The sequence below is a fragment of the Amblyomma americanum genome, chromosome 2, assembly GCF_052857255.1.
Source record: "Amblyomma americanum isolate KBUSLIRL-KWMA chromosome 2, ASM5285725v1, whole genome shotgun sequence".
NCBI classification, from domain to species: domain Eukaryota; kingdom Metazoa; phylum Arthropoda; class Arachnida; order Ixodida; family Ixodidae; genus Amblyomma; species Amblyomma americanum.
In genome coordinates this window covers 67595588-67616588 of record NC_135498.1, presented here as the reverse complement: position 1 = coordinate 67616588, position 21001 = coordinate 67595588, and the positions used below count along the sequence as shown (strand labels likewise).

Here is a 21001-nt window from a genome sequence, read left to right as displayed (position 1 = left end):
GCTGTTTGTCGATTTTAAGGAGATAAATGCACCACACCTTCGTACTCTGCACGAGCTCAGATGCGTTATGCGCCGGTATTTTAACCATGTTGGCCGCATTCGCAATGAAACAGCGTGAGTGCAGGACGACAGGTTCAATAGGGCAGAAAACTGAGCTAGTTGGTATACGTTCATGATGATAAATGCAGGCGCTCACAAACAACGACACAGAAGTTTTGGTTTTTGTAGTATATATATAGAAGCCTATGAATAAAAATTCTTGTAGTTGCGAGTAAGCACTGTGTACCCTCAGTGTCGTTGTTTGTGAGCGCCTGGATTTATCATCATGAACGACAGGTTCAGCCAGAAGGGGCGCTGTATTTGCAAACGTTCTATGAAACCCGTCACGATGGGTAAAATAGTTAGCACGCTTGACTACTGAGCCGCTGAACCCGGGTTCCATTCCGTTCACGGCGGCCGTATTTCGATGCAGTCGAAATACAAGACAGCCCGCGTACTATCTGATGTCTGCATACCTTAACGGGTCACTTAAGTGGAATACTACTTCAAGCTGCGTAGACAGATTAGCGTCGCGGGGTAGCAGATATGTAATTGTTACCGACAACGGAGCCCTGTTAAGCCAGAAAAGTGCGTAAAAGCACCCGGAGGAGAAGTACACGTGGCGCCGCCATTTGCCGATTCCTTCAACTGCGCCTGGCCACGATTGGGTCATTGCTTTCTCCTACATCGCTGTATCGACGGCAATGGGCAAGCACCATCGGGGAGCAGAGCGCGTATTACTGGTAGCGGTTTTTTTGCAAATTTCTTTTTTCTTAACGCGTGATGCGAGGGGTTGGTATGCAGATGCGCAAGCTCATCCGAAGATGCCGCCTCTCAGAGAATTTATAGAGGCTTTCTGCGTCCTAAGGTAATAGTACTCCACCTCAATAAATTACGCCTCAGAAAACAGGTTTTCTTTTTCCAAAGTAACTCCATGGCCAGAATAAAAGGGAATCAAGGTGACAGGTCGCGATACAATATTGTTGCTACATCGAGTCAGAAATAACTACATTTCGCCTCCAATACGTGCTTTAGGCAGCCCCAATTCATATCAAAGAAGAATATTTTCGTCATCGTCTGGTCACTGATGTGCACAGCGCAAATAACGAGATCAGCATGTGCACAAAAAAAAACAACGAATGATGACCCCCAATCAAGTTGACCTGAATACCAAGGAAGAAACACAAACGAATATACGTTAGCCACCGTGCAATAAGTGGCGAAATTTATGCCTCTGTGCGACTCCAGGAGAATAAAATATTTCTAAATATTCCGAAAATAGTGCAGAAACTTCCCACCCGCGAAGAACGAGCAAGTGTGGCGTACGCTTCTTGTATGTACCTCGTTATATGATTTCAGATAATCTCAGGTTGTTTTCGGAACGACAAACACCAGCACAAAATGCACCCGGGTAGGGTATAAATTTAACAGCATTCACAACTTCAGGATTTGACGAATGTGCTTTCGCACATTACTCTTGAAAAATTGGTGAGAAGTGAACTGATGCAAACGGACTGACGCCGACAGGCTGCAGATTTTTTTTTCCTAACACCGTTTCTATTTCACTTGAAGTTCTTGTGACTGCACTAGAGATCCAGGTTCCACACCACGCCTCGTTTTCCACTCCTTTTCTTGAGTTTAACAACCACTGACGCCCACGAACGCAGAACAGCCTGGCCTCGATGTAAAAACAAGTCCAACTCCAAAGAACTTCATTCGCTCTCTATTTGATTTCCTTCGCTGAAAACAGCAGAGACCCGCTCACTTGTTGTGCGGTCTTCGTCCATCCTGGGGACGTCCACATGTTCACGGGGCAGTGATTCATCGATGACAAAACCAAAGCTGCCGATGTTATCGTCGACTCATGGCACGAAATGCAACCCAGCTGATCTACCAGCCGCCGTCGATGTCGTCGACGCCAATTGTTGGCAGGAGTGATGTCACGTGACACCAGTTTGGTATTCTCGAGTTTGTTAGCCAAAAAACTGTGGCACGACGAAATAATACTACAGGATAAATTGAATGCGGAAAGATTTTGGTAATTTTATTCGCGATTTTTTCACTAACGCGGACACTTTTTCGCTAAGAAGAAACGCTGGCAGTTTTTCCTATAGGAATACTTTATCTATATAAGTTTCCTACGATGCATCCAGTGCTCGCAGCGCTGTCACTGCTGCCAAGAAGACGGGCCATGGGGAGAAGTTTTATTTTTAGTGTTACTTTTAAGATCCCCATGTGGCCTAAAGTAATCCGGAGCTCCACTATGTTGTTCCTCATATACCATACGTCGCTTTGAATTTGCGAGCATTCTACGGAAGCACGCGTGAAAGGTACTTGTGCCTAGCGCATTACTAAAAAGAAGTGATGCATTCACTTTCAAAGCCGATAAATTGCTCTTCAGGACTTCGAAGTAAAGGCTGAAAAACTGTTAAATATAGAAAAGTCGAAGAAAGAGCCTTGCACGAATTTTAGTCTTATATGCCATAAAATGTCTCTTTCAATGAAGGTGTTGGGCGTTCCGTGCCTTGTCTCTTTTGATCATCTCTTGCGCTTTCTCCTCATTGTGGCGTCGAAAACGCACCAGTCAGCCCAAGCAAGGGTATTATTCGATTTTAATGCGTCTGATGCGATATAAGGGTGGTCAAATGATTTAGGGGAATCTACCCAGGCGGAGTAGATTTGTAATAAGGGAGTAATTATTCATTGGCATCCATCCAAGCGCAGCCATACGGCTACAAAGGAAAGCTATACAGTTTTCTGACAAACTTCGCAGTTAAAAAAAAATCGTCCTGGTCCGTGGCCTCCGGTTCCCCCGTTTCCGGGAAGGGGACCTCGAGGGAGGAGGGGGATGTTTCGGGGACAAATTTTTCTCTAACTGCGAAGTTTCTGAGAAGACTGTATAGCTTTCCTTTGCAGCCGTATGGATGCGCTCGGTTGGATGCCAATGACTACTTACTCCCTTATTAGAGATGCCAGGGGTCTTGTGTGAGTCAAACTGTTGAAACACGGTGCAGGCGTCATTTCTTTCATCGCGGTATGCTCAGTAAAATCATATTATAAATAATTCGGACATGTTCTAAATAGTACCTAAATAAATTCATTGTTCACTGAAAAACAACGAATTTATTATTATTACCAGGTTAGTTCACGTATATGAATGGTAGGCAAGAGATTTGTTTCAATTCTTTTAATGCAGAGAGATGCGCAATCTAATGAGATGCTTTGAATAAAGAGAAATGCTTGCGAGCATTCTGCATCTACTTGTGCATGAATTCGTGCGGGTGAGAACTTATGGCAGAGATTAGTAACGAAATGAGGAATGGGTAACCCTCTTACCGCGGCTGCTGTTTACCTTTCGTTCATAATTTTTGAAAGTGCGCTTCAATATATCTTGCTGACAGTCATGTCCCACGAAGCTAATAAAGATGAGAAAAAAATTGGCGGTGGTTTAGCTCTGGTCAGACCTGGAGTGACGCGATAGCTACAGCTGGCCGAGTGGAACTTGGTCACGTGACCAACCACGCGACGAACCACGTGATCAGCCACGGCGCCACGCCGCCGGCAGCTGCTCCGAACCACGTGACCAATCACGTGACAGCACGTCGGCGCAGCCACGCTGACGGCTCGAAATGCTACCGTAATGTAGCTATCGCTACAAAATGGTTGGGGTTCAACGTGGCTTTAACCTAGCTATACGAGCGAAAGCTCTGTTAAGCGTGGTCTCTACTGCCTCAAAACAAATGTAAGATCAAGAGTCAAGGCCAAAGCTCAAGGTCAGCTACCCAATGGTCATTCATATGATCACGTGGTCATACTATGGTCTGTTGGCTTCCTTCATTTATATCGTAGCTTGGGCCATACCACCACGCAGTGAAGTTCGGTTTGACCTTGTGAGGCATTGAAGGTCATTGTCTCATCCACATCAGAATCAGAAGTACCCAGAGGAGTAATCTCTCGCTCTAGAAACCGACAGCTCACGTGATAGTGAAGTAAAGAAACTTCTAGTGTGGTCATCTAGCCTAAATAATAGTATCTTAACTGTTTATTTCAGGAATCCTTCTAAGAAGGCACGGCACTTTTAAAAAAAAAGTTACAGCGACGAATTCAAGGCCTCTTCAGAATTTATAGAATGCCATAAGGAAGAAAAAAAAAATGACCGATCTACGTGGTAGCTCATTTCGTAGATGTTCCCTTATTTTTTTACGCGGGTTTTCAGATGAAGCCCAGAAGGCGGTATTTCGTTCACACTAGAACCGCTTGTATCTACTGCACTGATCTTCAGAAGGGAAACTTTTTTGGCAGCAAATAAAAATTACGAGCACTTTCTTCACTGTTTATTAGAAGGTGTCGCAAAATGCCTAACAGTGTGAAAATCATGGCATTAGAGCATTCTGGCTACGTTTACAAATCTTTGTATAAGATTCTTGCGTGTTCACCACTTCACCTTGAATTATCCGTACTGCAGGCGACACTACAACTACGTGCTTTGAGTAAATAGTAAACGCTTCCGAGGGCAGTGTGAAGACGCGGAGAAGTAACTATAGGTGGATATAACTCAAGAATTCAGCGGCGAGCGCCCCTCAAAGGAGGCCCTCCAGCCAATGGCGTCGACCGGTTCTCATGGCGTCGTGGTTGCTCTCCAATCGTGAAATCAGTCGTGGCTGGCAGGTGTCTCTGCGAAATGAGATTAACGGCGACTTCATGACAGTCGGTCGAAGCCACTGGTTGGGCGGCCTCCTTTGAGGTGCATTTGCCTGCATCTTACTATAGCTTGTTGATTTGATTTATTTCCACAAACAAGGTTATTCAAGATTGTGGAGGAAAAAAGCGAAAATAGCTGCTCAGAGGAAGATTGTCTGGTCCCAAGTTCCACCACAATGGCTGAAGCAGGGCGGAGGGAACACTTTCCAAAAACAACCTAACGAGAATAGAAAAGCAGCAGACAAAATCTTGTAAAACTTTGTAAAATTCTTGAGGAGACTGCCTGAGACTGGGTAAACACGTTACACGTTGTCGCAGGGCACAAATAAAACAAGACACAGTCATTAGCACAAAAACACTTCATGCAGATCTTTTGCCGAACAAGTGAGCAGATTAATACTACATTGGCTGAGATCATTAAGTAAATTTGGGAACTGGTGCCACAAGATCTGCCGCCCATAATTAGCACAGAGTTAAGGAACACGGCAAGTCTCCAGAGCTCGGGTTGCATGGGTGTCTACTTGCTTTGTGGGGTTAGCAAGAGAGGTAAAATTACTAAGGTTATTTTTTACACATTTCCTGCAAGTTCAGACCAAGCGGTGGTTCATTAAGGCAGACACATTTAGAGTTCTACGCTGCATTTAATTATGCGGACTTTGTGGCTTGCATATTTCGGACTCGCTTTTAAACAAAAAAGTGCCTTTTACTAAGTCAAGATGCCGACTAGCTTAACATCATTAACTGAAGTTTCTTAACGCACCACTCTCTTTTTAGAACCTTGATAATTTCGGGATCAATCGACCAGCAAACGCACCTGGTCATCTTTGTTTCTGTAAGTTATGCTTCACCTTGAGCATAATAGCGAGCAGGCAAAACACTAATGCTTTAGATACGGCATATGGAGAACAGGGAGGATGGAAATCTTAAACGCCCATTATGACCAAGGGACGATTGGGAAGCCTGGCTCCAATTACTGCCGTTGCCCTTCCACCTTTGTTGTTCATTTTATGCTCTAACCAAGGTAGGTGTGGCGAATCATTCGTCACCGAAATTCGAAGCATTCGTCAGTGCGAAAGTTGCCAGGTAAACGAAAAAAAGAGGATGAGCGCTGACTGGGAAAGAATAACAATGCCTTTACCTCTCGGGGTGACGGGCTGACAAATGGCTTGAAGTATGAGAAATTATCTCGTCCCTAGCATCCGAAATTTGGCGCGCGCTCCTTACTGTAGAGATTTGGGCGCACACGTCGAGATGGCGCCACGGAGCAATAAGGCGGCCGAAAATACTTGAGAATTGTTTTCTGTTGTTTTGCGGAAAGTATTCTTAATGGTATCACCACGTGCTATGTTTGGCTACTTTACGCACGGCGAAAAGTGATTCAAAACAGATAGCCGTGTCCAAACGACCTTTAGGCTAGAGTAGGGGAGAATGTCTTGGATTCGAATTGAAATGTAAGCCCCTCGGCGCATTTCATGGAGCCGCTTTAACTTACTACGGCTACAAACTTTAAAGAGCAGTAAAAATGTTTAACAGCATGCACATGAAAATACCATGAAGTCATTTCTTTCTGCAGAAGCTTTAACTGCTGTCCTGAATGGAACTTATGTGACTTGGTGCATTTTAATTTCTAAATACGCTTTAAAGATATATCGCTTAGCTGTGGTACTGAATAATAAATTTTTGAATGCGCAGTAAAAGATGGTTATGAAATAAAGGGTCTTATTAAATCTCCACTCGTAAACTACTAAGCGAAAATATTGTATCGCCAACCTCCAACCTGTTATAAGAGAAAAAAGATAGAAAAAAACATATTTCTCTCCCTAAATTGAGGCGTGACCCACAAAAAAGAAACACGTTCTTTGAAACAAAACATTTAGCGCGACCTATATATAGCTCACAGTTCGACCGCGGCGCCAATGTTTTTATTGGTATTTCGTCTTGGCACTTCAATAGAAAAACCGGCCTTGCATGACGGTACATAACCACATTAGCCCTGTCGGGCTGCGGTTCTGTGTGGCGAAACCATATTTCTTTTTTTTTCTTATAACCAACTAACATGTCGTTAAAAGAGGTTTATTAATAAACAATAAGACAGTGAAGACCACGAACAGCGAAAGGGTTTTTCTCTTCGTTCACTGGCCCAAATCTGATTGGCAGCTAGAAGCCACGTGAGTTATGTTTCCGCCCTTCTAACCCCTTTTTTTAATCTTGTTTCACCGAGCGCAGCACAAACGACAGTTGGCCGTGCTCTTCTCAGCGACCCCGACTCTGCGGTCGTCTGCTTCCGTCGTCACCCCGGCACCCGCGCGCAGCGAAGGGGGCGCTGCTTCTCGCGCATGCGCACTCCCGCCCCTGGCCGCCGTTCTCGCCCTCCTTTGCGGTTTCGCGTTCGTGATTCGGAGGCCCCAAGCCGTCTGTGCGTTCGTGCCAGTCGCGTTTTTCGGGGCCGCGGAGACGGCAATGGAGAAAGTGTCGTAGCGTCGACGACCTCGGCAACCGCGGGCCGGCGTCTTTGGAACCGCCGCTCGAAACGCGACCAGCGCAAGCCGCAGACCGAGCAGTTCCGATCCCAGACTTCTCCATTCCAGTGGCATCGCTGTCGGCACAGGCGACGGTACCCGAACGGCCTCACCATGAGCGGACGCGTAGGAGACCTCACCGAGCAGCAGATGACAGCGCTCGACGAAGTAAGTGCGCCTGGCTGCGACGGGCTTTCGCAGCGCTCCGACCGTTTTCGTTTATTGTTTTTTTTTCTCCTACTCTTCTTCGAACGTCGCGCTTCATCGCTTTGCTCGGAAAACGGAACGCTTCCTCGCCGAGAGACGTGCCGTTGGAGGCGGCACGCGTGCGCGGGGAGACACCAACACTGGCGCAGTGGGGCGGTCCTGCGAAACGAGTGTAAAGGTCACAAGCGATGCTTCGCTGACTCTTTAACGCACGCCGCATCACAGCTGCGTTTCAATGCGACACTCGCTGAAGTGTATTATAGCTTGTCAGGACTTGCACAGAAATCGCCTTGTAGAAAATCTCTTCATTTAGACTGGATTGTTCTCGAGGCGCGTACACAATCGCCAATGAGTTCGCACTTATTGGGTGGCTGAGAAGAATTCGTTGGTCTCTTACGTCATTCTCGCGAGAGTGGTTAAAAATCGCCCTTTTACCGATCTACAACGACTACGAACGCACAGTGCATGCTGAGCAAGAGAACGAACAACGTTATTTTTGTGCCAAAGTGTGCACGAAAGCAGACGCGACTGCTTCACCAAAGAAACAAAAGAGGGCATCGATTTTTGCTTGTGGTGCGGCTAATATGCGTGCTAGAAAGAGGCGTAACAGGCGCGGCAGTTGTAAACAACTGGGTCAAGGCTCAACACTTTTTGTATTTCTCTCTCTCCTTATTTCTTTTTTGGAGCTGTATTAGTGAAACCGGGAAAGACATCACGTGCAGCGATCTCGTGTCCGCTCAACAACTTTGTTGGTTTCTCCCGTGGCACGAAAGTCAAAGGTGAAGCCAGCTTTCCGTCACCTACGAATGAACGAGTTTGTGGCGGGATTGGCTGGGGATTCCACAATTAAGAAATGAATAGGCTTTTGTATTGGAGATGCTTCCTTGTGTGTGTGTGTGGGGGGGGGGGGGGGGGGGGGGGCGTGCGTGGGGGGTAGGGAGGGGCCTTTGTGGTTGTTCACGTACATTTTTATGTTTTAGTATGCCGTGAAAAGTTTTATTTTTTTAAAAGTAGGTTGGCTACTGATTTCACTTGTTTAATTAATAAAAGTTGACCTGCACAATTTCACTTGGGGGCCGCTTTCTTAATCATATCCCCAAGAACTTTCTCGACCACTGGCAAAAAGTGTTGAGTGAAAAAGGCGAAAGTAGACGAGAAAGTGTGGTAATGACCACGCGCATCTGCCATTAACGGAATCACATCGTTAGCGATAAACGTATTGAAGGGTCAGGGCACCAAAATTTGCGTACAGTTGGCAGGATGGTATATTTAGGGAAATGTCTGAACCCCATCGTTAAAAGTCAACACAGTGATTACAACGGCAGGAACATAATTTTCGCCGAAAAATTATTATAATATGTAAGATAAATATTGCACTGAAGTCCGTAAATGTAGTTAGTGATTTCCTTTCTAAAGATTCCTAGGCGTTTATTTCTGAATACTTAAGTCAAATCGCTGCAAAGTAACAACATCCACAGTAGCGAACTGCAGCATAGTCGCTCAACCTATGAATTTCACTATGCACACAGCTGCCGCTTTTCCAATTAATGTTTAGGTAAAGGATTCTTGTTCATCTGATTATACCCTTATGAAGACCAGGGTATGGCTTTGGGTTAAAATCAGTGCTGTGGTTTCTTTTTTTCATTTTAGTCTGTGATCGTATGCCTAAGGTTTTGAAGAGCGATTCAGTACGAGGTCGACTGCATCCTTTTCGAGGGTTGATTTATCATACAGAGAAAATCTGATTGCTTGAATAAAGAAAGTTTCACAGGGGGCACCTAAATACATTAGGTGCTGGCAATACGATACCATTAAACGCAAGTGATGCCTTGACGTCACGTCCGGTGTGGTGATATCAATTCCCTCCAGCCAATCGGGAATAATCCGCTCTATGGTGGCGGGGTTGGAGCGCTTATCTGGAGCCATATACGTCCATCTGCAACAAATATAAACGTTACCGGACTTCGGTATGAGCAGCATATATAAAGCTCGAACTTTACCTAGAAAGCGCAATCCAAGCAGCTGAAAGGCTGATTGGTTCCCATGAGAACGCAATGATGGTGACCGTGGGCTGTCTCCAGGCCAAACAACGAAAGCAAACTGTCCTTGTTTATTTGAGAAGAGTGAATCTGATTATTTTCTTGCAGATAGAATAGTAGCCTTATCTTATCACTCCGCAGTCTGCCGTCTCTTACCGCGAGCCCTCTTTTATACGTAGTACTCACCTTTCATCCGTATGTCGTCTCTTAATGAAGTTCTTTCAACACATGAGCCGTCAAACTCCTTAGATTTAGATAGCTCTAATTAATTTTGGACTAACTTGTATGCATTGCTTAATCATTCCCGTCTTCGCATATAAGCGTTTTAAAAACGGTCACAAGAAACAGAAAGCACATGCATGACAAGAGAACCCGGCTATTTTATGAGCCGCCTGTAAGCAGTACACTTGCGTGCGATGAGCACTAAGACTATTGTTGAGAATGAACAAAAACAATGCGGTGAATGATGTAACAAGCAACTACGAACAATTTTCATTAGGAACTACTCTCGAGAACACGTGGAGTACTGCAGAGAAAACGATTTCTCTGGCTGGCCCGTCCTATGTAGGTTATCCTTAAAAAGAACTCCTACAGCCTGATGTGCCAATGCCCTACCTGCTCAAGCGCGTAACAAAATGTCCAAAAAGAATACTGCGTGAAACATGCACAATTTGTGAAAGCAGCGTGAGCGGCAAAGTAGAAATGGTAAACAAAATATTTGACACGTTAAGGTTTTATGCGCTACTGCTGAACAGCGTCAACAGGCAATAGTAGAAATGCAAGGAGAAACACGTTATAAGGAAATACTTTGCAAGGAAGTCATTAACGACATTAATAACGAGCTAACTGCTGAACTGGACAGTACCAAGCCATGTAGACAATGTATGCACGCTACCCAAGCAATAAAACAATACAAAAACTACATTTACCGCACATAATGAAAATATATTTAAATATATAAACTGATGTGTGTACCGATCCACACAGGGAAAATGATTTGGGTCACCTTAAAGAAGTTGGCGGATTCCTATGAACCTTAAGGCACTCGTTGCATTCATTCTACTGACTTCGGGTTTTATTAAAATTCAAAGAAATTCGTAGGGCTAAAAGCAGTGATGCTTTGCCTCAAAATATTCTGCCGTTTACAGTAATTCAGAGATAAGGTTTCGACCTTGCAAGAGGCGGTAGGGTTTGCAATAAATATCAGCGATAATTGCAAAATATTTCCTAGTCCTCTTCGCTTCACCTTGCATTACGGGGACAAGCAGTAACCTGCCTTGCGAAATTTCGTTCATGTATTAGGAATGCATTGCTTCTGTCGCCATGTTTTATGTGGAACACGTTAGGATTTAAATATCCAGCCAGACACTTAGTACTCGATTAAAATTCTTCCTTCGCTTTGACGATCGAAGCCATAGACAACACACAACGAGCTTTTATATTTACTATTAACATTGAGTTCAGCGAGAGCATCTCGAAGTGATACAAAAGACGCGAAATAAATTGATGATGAAACTACAACAATTCTTGCAAAATCCTTAATCATTCCTTCACTCAACTTATTTGGAGTGTGCTCTCCTAGTCACTGTTAATTGAAGGAAACTGTTAGCACAACGTAAGTGGCAGGTAAGAAGGAACAGATTTACAGTAAAGAGACGTAATCGAGTGAACAGGGCGACTGTTCCTTTCGTCGCAGTCGGGAATTTTTCAGTGACCTCCTCTGTGTGCAAGAAAGGTACATGAACTAGTTTGTAACATTTACGCATTAGACTTGCGCATCCTGCGCCTAACTGCACCGGCTTCGTATGTTTCGCTCCTGGTTGTTTCATATCGTTAATGGACTTTGTTATGTTAATGTAAGATGATGACGAACCGCCCGTGCTATGTGCATTACTATTTTCTATAACACTTTTAACTAACAGAAGTGAGGACAAAAAAAAAAAACGCGAGGAAGTTTCTCAGCTTCAGACGCTAAACGGAAGATACTTCGTACACAGCGCATTTTTTATGGACAGAAAATGAGCGGACACCTGGAGTGTCGGATCGCTGTTATTCTGAATGCAATAACTGCAGCGTGTAGATGAAACTGTGGGCTAGCTGATAAGCGGCAAAGTGTCAGAACAGCGAAATAAGCGGGGACTATATAGTGAGTGCAGACACCGCACAGTTCCAAGGAGAAATACTTGAAGCCGCAGCCATACAAAATACAGTGGCCAACTGCGCCATAATGCATTCACTAGGAATGTTTCTATCATTGTGGGTGGGTAGTCTTAAGTCAACACTCTATGGCTCTGCACTGTTTTCATAGTACCCGTTTACTGCGCTGTTATGCGTCTCTCTAACTACAGCATCCCTAAGGAATAGTGGCTGGAGAAGCATGAAGCTCATAATTAGGTTTTGAAGCGCAATATCAGGAAACTTCAGCGCTCAAGTGGAAAAAACACTCCAATAGTCGTTTTCTTCTATACCCGTTGTTCTTGAGTATCAAAATTCAAGCATGAATCCCCCTCCAACTTTCCAAACAATATTTTTATTTTGCACGCAAGATTAACACAGTCCTCTCGGGTGTTATGACCTAAGGTTGGCGGACACTTTTCCTGCGCTCCTGGTAGTAAGAATTAAACCCTTGACCTTGCAGCCTGCAGGCCAACGCACCGTGCACCGGCCACTATGCTAGCGGTGCTCTCACCTGGCCTTGCGGGCCGTCACGGCCGCATTAATTAGATTGACACAGGGCCCTGAACGCTGCCCCTGGAGCGCACCGCCTCCCGCCGGGGACGCTGCAGACTGCGTGGCTGATAATGCGAGACGGCTGGTCGGCGCGCGCGAGGGAATCGATGGAAAGAAGGGAACGTTGATACGAGCGGCCCGTTTGATCAATATTGCGTGAGCGCCGCCGCCGAAAGGAGGGTGTGGTGGGGAAGGAGGGCGGGTGTTGTGTTTCCCTGCAGAACTCGGAGGTAACCGAGAGCGTCTCTCCTTACGCGGCCGCCGGCAAGGTTCTGTTTATGAGCGCCGCCAGAGTATGTATTCCCTCTTGCTAAGGATACGATGCGCCACGCCACCAGTCTCTTTCTTGCGAGTGGCGGCGATGGGGATTGGTTTGGTTTGGTTTATAGCGGTTTAACGCCCCAAAGCGACTCAGGCTATGACAGGCGCCGTAATGAAGGGCTCCGGAAATTTGGACCACCTGAGGTTGTTTAACGCGCACTGACATCGCACAGTACACGGGCCTCTAGTATTTCGCCTTTACCGAAATTCGACCGCCGTGGTCGGGATCGAACCCGCGTCTTTCGGGCCAGCAGCCGAGCGCCGTAACCACTCAGCCACCGCGGCGGCTCGGCGATAGTGAGGGCTGCTGGTTGCGCTGATACAAGAAAAGGGCGATGAGGATTAAAGGACAAACCAGATTTAATGACATCCTAGGATCAATTCAGAGGAGAAAATGAACACCGGCAGGTACGTCATCCGGTGAGAAAGTAACTAATTGTCTGTTAGGCTGAGAGTATGATTTCCAAGATAAGGAAAGTGTAGTCAGGGATGACAGAAAGCTAGCTATACAGATGAGACTAGGACGCTTGGTGAGATGGGGCAGCCGCTGCTGACGCGAGATGGGGATAATTGGGGCGCATTAGGAGATGTCTTTGTCCTGCTGTAGACGTGGTTGGGATGCTGCTGATGATAATAGTGGTATGATGATTAATATGGTGCTTATCATTATGTGTCGGAGCAGCGCCGTCAGCCTTTTCCTCGTTGTAGTCCTTAATTAGACGCAAGTGCAACTGAAATATTTCAAAATATCTCGTTTTCCTATGCTTAATTAGGCGTGAACAGGCCAGCAGTTAGAGCGCTCATCGACGTACACACTGTGTTCAGTTAACGCATTCTTATCGCCATCTCCGTATTTGTCGCCGTCAACTACGGATGTTTGCTTTTTTCCTACGACAAGTGTCTTGTGATCCACCATCTGCATTATTTTCTTAGAACACGAGATAGTACTCACAAACTCGCCGATATGGCTCGGACGACCTTTCAACGCGTTCTGACTGACGGTACTGCACTGCCAGCAAATAGCAGCATGTTAGACCCAAACTTTGAGTATGTCTTTTCCTCGCAGTGCCACTTGAGCTTTTATTAACCTAGGAGACCTGCACGAACAAAGGGAGTCTCTAAACAGTTTAAGAACCGCGGAACCAAGCTCGGGGCTTTTTTTTCACGCTGCGTACGGCGGCCTTAAGGTATCTACTCGCGAGAACTTTAGTATAGGGGCCCGGTCACATCCGGATTACGTTAGCCTCTCGTAGCTCTATTTTTAATTAGAAGTAAGAACGTTAAATTGTATATCTCGAAAATTTAATCCGATTTACGCTTAATTTTTACACAATCATAAGAAAAAAGCGGCAATGAGTTATAAAACAGCATATTGAAATTCAAAAGTTTGTAATGTCTTTTTAAGGAGAGTCAACTCGAACTGTTCGAACATACCGCGTGTTCTAACATCGTATATCCATGGCAACCAAAGAACGCGTACTCAATGAGCCTGGCAGCTGTCCTAATATAGAAGCAATCTAAAAATTTTGCCGCGTTTCATCCCTTGAATTTTGTGATCCGGGCATTCTGAGAGAAACAGAAAGCTTCGCGACCATTGATTTGCCGCTTAAGCGAGATACGGTAAAGCAGCAGCGATTAATTCGGGGCGGGGCTAGCAGCCACCGCTTCGCGGGGCGCCGCCATGCTACCCGGCCTTACTTGACTAGTTTTGGGTTTGCGTCACCCGGGGAAACCAAAGACCCGAATGATGTTGGCATTCTACGCTTGCGCACTGGCACCTCCGCTACCCCACTATTCCCCTATCCCATAGGGTCACCCTATTCTCAAGCTTTACTAACGACCAACGTGACTGATGAGGCTCTCTGAATCGGATGTTACATCCTACATCTTTTGTATATGGTGTTTGTGCCTACGTGCTTCCAGTCGTTAGACCAGTCAAGTGTCATTTCTGACTGCGACTAAGTAATTTCGGCGCATACCGTATTTTCTCCTTAATAAAAAGTGCTTTAAAAACGAGACGGGATACAGGGAGCATTTTTACAGGCACGGTCATAGAATCAAAAGTCCGAAAATCAGATTCCAGGCCGAGCAGCGATGCGATGTTGTCTTTATTACTCGCGAAAGGTGCTGGAGAAATTATAGGTTTTACTCAGCTGTAACTGCAACCTTGGTACCGTCTTTTCAACCCCTGTTACGCAAGGAAAAAAACTGTAATCAGGCCAGAGGCCACTGTGGTAACATGGCCCTACCAACGAGCTATAAACTAAGCTGGATTTAAGCCAGTACATGTCAGCAATTTTATTTATGGATGCTCACTACAGCTTAAAAAATCGGTCAAAAGAAACTACTATCGCTACATTTATAAGGTCTCATTCTGAATGTAAGCAGAATAAGTGGCATATCTGCTTTGAGAACCATATGCGAAAACTTAACTTAGGCGGCATGTTTACAGATGCCCGAAGATAAGAGTCTCGAATAAATTCGCTGTTGAGAGTGATTTTGTAACAGAACGGTAGCAGTTTTCTGCCCTTATCATCATCATCATGAGCATCAACATTCACAGCGTCAACCAAGTCGCATCTCTTGCAGGACAAAGGCCTCTCTCATTGATCTTCAGTTAGCTCTCCTTTGTGCTACCTGTGCAACCACCCATACGAACTCCCAGCAAGTCCCTGTATCTCATCTCCCCACCTGTCTGTCTGCAGTCCCCAAACACCGCTCCCCCCACGGGCACTAAGTCACTTGCCTTCGGATTTCCTCTCTTATAATATCGGATCATCGATTATCTATTTGCAAATGCTGCAGTCCCCACTGGGACTACAGCAGGATTGGGAAGAGTACTGAAATGCAGGCAACAGATATTAAGTATTTCCCGTGCATATAATAAGTGCCGCTTCAAGTTATATAAGAAATGCAGCTGACGCTTTACAGAAGCTATGGTAACTTTAGTGCGATACATAGTGTCACAAGGTGGTGACGACGGTCAAGAAAACAGCGACAATCTTGCATAAGAAAATCCATTAGTCTGACTTCAGCACAAATAACTGAACAACAAGGCAGGGGCAATCGCAACAAGTGGGCTCGACTGCTGTCGAAGAGCACAATCCCCACCCCTGTCGGCCGCTTTCAGTTTAAAGCTGAAAAGGATCTTTCGAGATACGGCGCTTACCATGCTTACGCCAATCTCGAACAATGTAGATGCAGTTGCGCGCGGCTCCAGGTAAATTTATTGCAGGTAAATTTGGTCGCATCTAGCGTCACAAGCATGGTGCAGTGGGTTCGGTCATGAGTAAACGAACACCACAAAGCTTCGCGGCAAGCATAGCACTCAAATCGGGGCCAAAATATGCGCAAGACTGCGCACAGCGTACGAGCATTAATGCTGAACAAAACAAAGTACAATAAATAAAGCTAATGATTTTTATAGTACAAGGAAAGGAAGAAAAATGAGTGCGCATATGTTCTGCTTCTCAGTTTCCAACAAACAGTCGATTGAATAGTTGCGAATGAATCGTACCGGACAGCCTTTTCATTGGTCGATGGTATGTGGAAAGAAACTGTATTTAAATACGTTAGTGGGCCGATAGTGCGGTCTAACAATAAATTCATGATCGCTTCCGGCCAATATAGACATAGCAAAAATATGTATTTATTACCAGTAGGTCGGAAAACTGAATCAACATACAATGAAAAATTTTTCTGAATCTATGTTTAACGAATCTGTCTGTTCTCCAGCGGCACTATAACATGTGCCAAATGGCGTGGAAGGTAGTTATACGTTAAAGGTCGTGAAGCCGCGGTGTCCATACCGTATGGATGGCTTAAAAATGTCGAGAAAAAAGAACCAATGAAGAAGCAATGAATGAATGTTTCCTACAGCTGCAGAAATCGATCGAATAAAAGCAGTTTTGTATGAGTAGCAATCTAAGCGACTGCAAATATTTTGCGGTAAAGTCCGCGCACTAGTGGCATGAAAACACACAAATCTAACGAGCAAAGAAACCGCTCTAAGCAAATGGCTGCTAAAGAGCAAAAATACATCGCATCATGAGCCGTCATGAACTTCCTGGAATCATCTCGCCGCATTGTTTGCACGCACCCACGCGATCGCATGCCTGCGTGCAGGCGTGTACGTGGGCTCGCATGAAAGTGTGTTTGTGGCGTCTCGTGTTTGCAGTCGACGCGACTGTGATTTAGAACGCAAACAAGGAGCCCGCTGCCTTCGCGCAATGGGAGATGTTTCTAGGAGCCATTTGGGGAATGCGACCGAGTGTGTTTGTCTAGGGGGCTCCCCATCTTCGGTTTTGTTTTCTGATCGAGTTTTCTTCCCGAGGCGCATGGTTTTCTTTTCGCCTCAACAGATATTACTTTTTGCGTCATCGCAGTGCCATTAACTCAGTACAGTGTAAGAGCTCGTTAACAATGAAGCCTGCTCATTGCTTCCGTGAATCAATTCAGAGCGATGACTGGAGATTAGAAAACGGCCCGAGCATAAGAGCGAAAAAAACATTGAATTAGAGCAATTTTAGTCTCCGTAAAAAAAAAAAAAACGCCATTAACGTGTTTCGCGCACGAAATGGAGGAGGGCTGGAGAGCAAGGCATAACACCGGGCAACACAAAGTTTTTAGAAAGCGCAAAGCAATGTAAAAACAAAAGTCCAAGAGAAAATAAAGAGCTAGCATAGCGCAGATTCTGTTTTCACACATAACTAAGTACGTGGTCAGTCAAGAGGTCCTTAAGTAATTGTGGTGACAGAGACCGAGTTGCCATGGGCACAAAGCCAAGAGATTTTATCCAAGCATAAAAATTGCTTACTCACGTGTACAATAGAGAAACTGAAGAGCTTGCGAAACATTTAGCCCTTTTAGGAGTACACAGGCAGTGTTCGCAGCACATAAGATTCAATTTCTGCAAACCTCAGCCAACCCTCCTTCCATTGCGGGAATAGGGAAGACTCACACTTGAACAGTAGCCGTCGCCATCATTAGAATCCTAATCTTATGGACATTTTTGCAGGAATCGTTAGTTGTACTTTTTGTAACGGGCTCTCTGGAGTCTGCTTCCACCATTTTTAGTCTAACTTTCTTTCTACATTTTCAGTGCCATCAGTTCACTATTTAATACTGCGGCTTGCTCTCTTTGGCCTTAGTTTCGCTTGCGTCATAAACATATATCATGATATTTTTTTTTTTTGGCACAGAGCTGCATCAACAAAAATGCCCCAGCCGCTACTGAGTGCGCTCTCGCGTTGAGATTTTCTTCAAGAACCTGAAAGCAAAAATAATGTCAGCGAGTTTTTCTGAAAGCATTTCAATGCGGAAATAGAGAAGAAAGCCACCTCGTGACAAGGAGGAACAGCAAGCAGCACAATGACAGCAACACCACGCACGGCACTTTCAAGGTTGGCGCTTGAGTAGGAGCGAATTCCTCAGGTTTAGAACGCTAGGATACCGAAGGTTTGCGCAATGTCTGAGCTCCTTCTATCGCTTCATGCAAGATGATAAGTTTAATTACCTCCCTTACTCCCGATCCCATTCGAAATGTTCACTTTGCGAACTACCACGGTGTCAGCGTACGATATCAGAGATGATAACCGTATTATGGCTGATAAAAGCACTCCTTAGTGTAATCTTCATATACGATGGTGAAGTTAAAAGATGGAGGAACGGAATGTGGATAAACTAAGCCCCTTACGGGTGTCCATGAGATATAAAGTGGCAGGTCCTCAGCAAAGTTCACAGACGGTGCAACCCACAAACACCTAACCCTTTTTTACCTCTTCTTACTGATTCGTCATTAGTGCCGAGCTTCGCCGCTTAGGTAGTGGAAATTTAATCAGTATGTTCTCATTGCCAAATGAGAATTTAAGTTTTTCAATTGTCGTGCCCACCCTAAAACATATTCCAAGAAGACGCGAACACAATGATTACGATGACCAAAGGTGCGTACTACACAAACTGGCTACACTTACGAACTCGATAAATTGAATTCTGGTGATGTATTCAAGAAAGACTACTCACAGGCCCTGTTTGCTGAATACTCTATGGGAAAAAAAATGCGCGCGAGAAGAAATACGGACCGGAGATCACACTCTGCTGTACTACTCGCCTCGCACGGATGTGTACCCAATACGAACTTATGGATCGTTGATCATAGTGACGTGCTCAATGAGCCTCCATATGTGTGTGCGTCCAGAGTGACGCGTCGAAGCCTCGCAGAACTACCGAAACTCTGGCAAACGGAATTGAATGCGGGACTCGGGAGCGAATTCCGCATTGTGGAAACCGTATTCACGTCGTCCGTCACTCGCTGTGGTGACAGATGCGAAGAAACCGCCTTCAGCGCACTGCAGAGAGGACAAACTTGAAGCACGCGTTTTTACCTCTTGAACAGCACGAAGAGAAAACGCCTATGCACGGAATGTCGAAGGAGCCTTCATAAACATGCTGATAGAAATCGGCCGCGAAGGCCAGTTTTTTTTTTTTTTGGCGAACATTGGGGAGCATAACCCAATGCACCAAGCTTATGGCTCCTTTCCTTTTTTTTCGCTATGAACTCGCTCATCTTCTGCTTCGAGGCAGTCTTCAATCTTCCTCGCCAGCTTCGCTGTTTCTACAGGAATGACAGTATTTTCTAGCACCGTCATCGGAGACCTAACGCAGCCACGCGATGCGAGTGGTGTATGCGTGAGACTACTTCAAGACTACTTCAAAGTTGCTTCCTCAGACAAGCGTTGTTCTCTTTGATCTTTACTACTACCGTTTAAATCCAGAGAATCTTCGCAATGTAACCCTTCCTTCCTTATGTTTAACCCTAACCTAACCTTCTTAACCGTGTTCATTTTTCTGTTCTGCTTCCGATGCCTCCAATATTTCCAGTTTCTGCAATCTCGATACCCGTGCGCTGTGAAACGCATCAAGCCGGTAGCGAAAGCTCTTAATCGCAAAAGTTGCGAAATTTCTGTTGTGAAACCAGGTAAGAACTGAAGTCAGTGTTTTTTAGATGTAGAAAGCTGAGACTCGTTCCGGCTACTAAGTCGGAAGTCAGCTACCAGTGAGGCCCTCACATACTTCCCTTCCTTCAGTATTAACGTGTTTAGAGCGGCGCGAAACAGTAAGTCTTCATTCAACAGGTGGCGTGACAATCTGCGAATGTCCGAATTTGCTGATAGTGTACCGGATTGTCATACGTGGATACAAGATGGAGTTTTCCAACTGATACGCACAAAGGCCTTTGTCGCTACACACAAATGTATGGTATTGTTTGTGGGGTTTAACACCACAAACCTGCCTCTGGGCCGCTACAGTCACCGTATGAGTGGGCTCCGGGTCAGTTTCGACCACCACCCGGGGATGTCTGACGTACACTGACATCGCACACAATACGGGCGCCTTTTGCATTTTCTCCTCCAGTGAACTGTGGCCGCCTCAGCCGGAATTCAATTCAGCAACTTCCTTCACGTCATTGGGAATAGAAATAGGTGAAAACAAAGGCAAAAGTGAAAGCAGCGTAGGACTACTGATTATGAAAATGCGCGCAAGGCCTCTCTACGGCTTTCGAGTGCGTTGATGAGGTTACGCCGAGATGTCCCGGCAGCAAAGGAATATGCCGGTGGTCTAACGTCTGCGCGTGTACGTTGAGTGAGACTGATTTTATACCTGCCCATACCGAAAACGTGGAAAGGAGTTCAGTTTGCCTTGGCTTTTAGCGACCGGCATTCGTGTCGGTAGAATAGCGTATGTCTCGTTTGCTTGATTATGTCGGAAATACGCGATTGTGGACTGAGAATATCGCTATAGAAAGGAAATAAAACCAAACTTCTGACACGTAGAGCGAAGTAATAAAACTGAGCGTGCAAGATGTAAACCAAAACTGGGGAAAAATAGAAAGAAGGAAAATATGAGAAAAAGCACATCCAGAAATTTTGGACAAGCGCGTTTTTTGAACAGAAATTTCTATATGAATGCAATTTTCGCTTACCGTATGACTGCCCAATAACAATCAATATATCCGTAGATCCCTCCTCGGGACTTTTGTAGGCTTCTATTTTTTTTTTCAAAATATCATCCCATTGGTCATCCCACTGTACTCGGTGCGAGTACAGTAGAAGATTTAAAAGATCTTGTTACTCATCTCAATATTAGACAATTGCCATTAATAAGTTCATACAGTGTTTTACAATATTCTACAGCTGCCTCGCAATTAACGATGACGGCCAAGAAAGCTGGAATTGATACGGGTCAAATGAAATAAAACAAAGAAGAAAAATTAGCTGCACAATTTTTTCTCCTTTTTTCGTCTTCCTTCTGGAATTGCAACAAACGAACAACTCCGCTCTCGCGACTTCAAGTGTTCTCAGAATTACTTTTCATTTATCTAGCTTCAGTGAACCCTTTTTAAGTGCCTTCAACTAACGGTAACGCAGCTCGCATGATTGCGAACTC

General features: G+C 45.1%; 1 protein-coding gene across 2 annotated transcripts in view; it reads left to right on the top strand.

Annotated features, from left to right (window-relative positions):
• Positions 1–7104: 7104 nt before the first annotated feature.
• LOC144121364 (SEC14-like protein 2) overlaps positions 7105–21001 on the top strand; it is a 66032-nt gene continuing 52135 nt past the window's right edge. Inside the window, exon 1 of one of the 2 annotated variants that reach the window (XM_077654553.1) lies at positions 7105–7427. In XM_077654553.1, coding sequence (XP_077510679.1) covers positions 7374–7427 — 54 coding nt within the window. In that variant the 5' untranslated portion in view covers positions 7105–7373. The remainder of the gene's footprint in view (positions 7428–21001) is intronic. The other variant, XR_013312605.1, reaches the window with a different exon arrangement.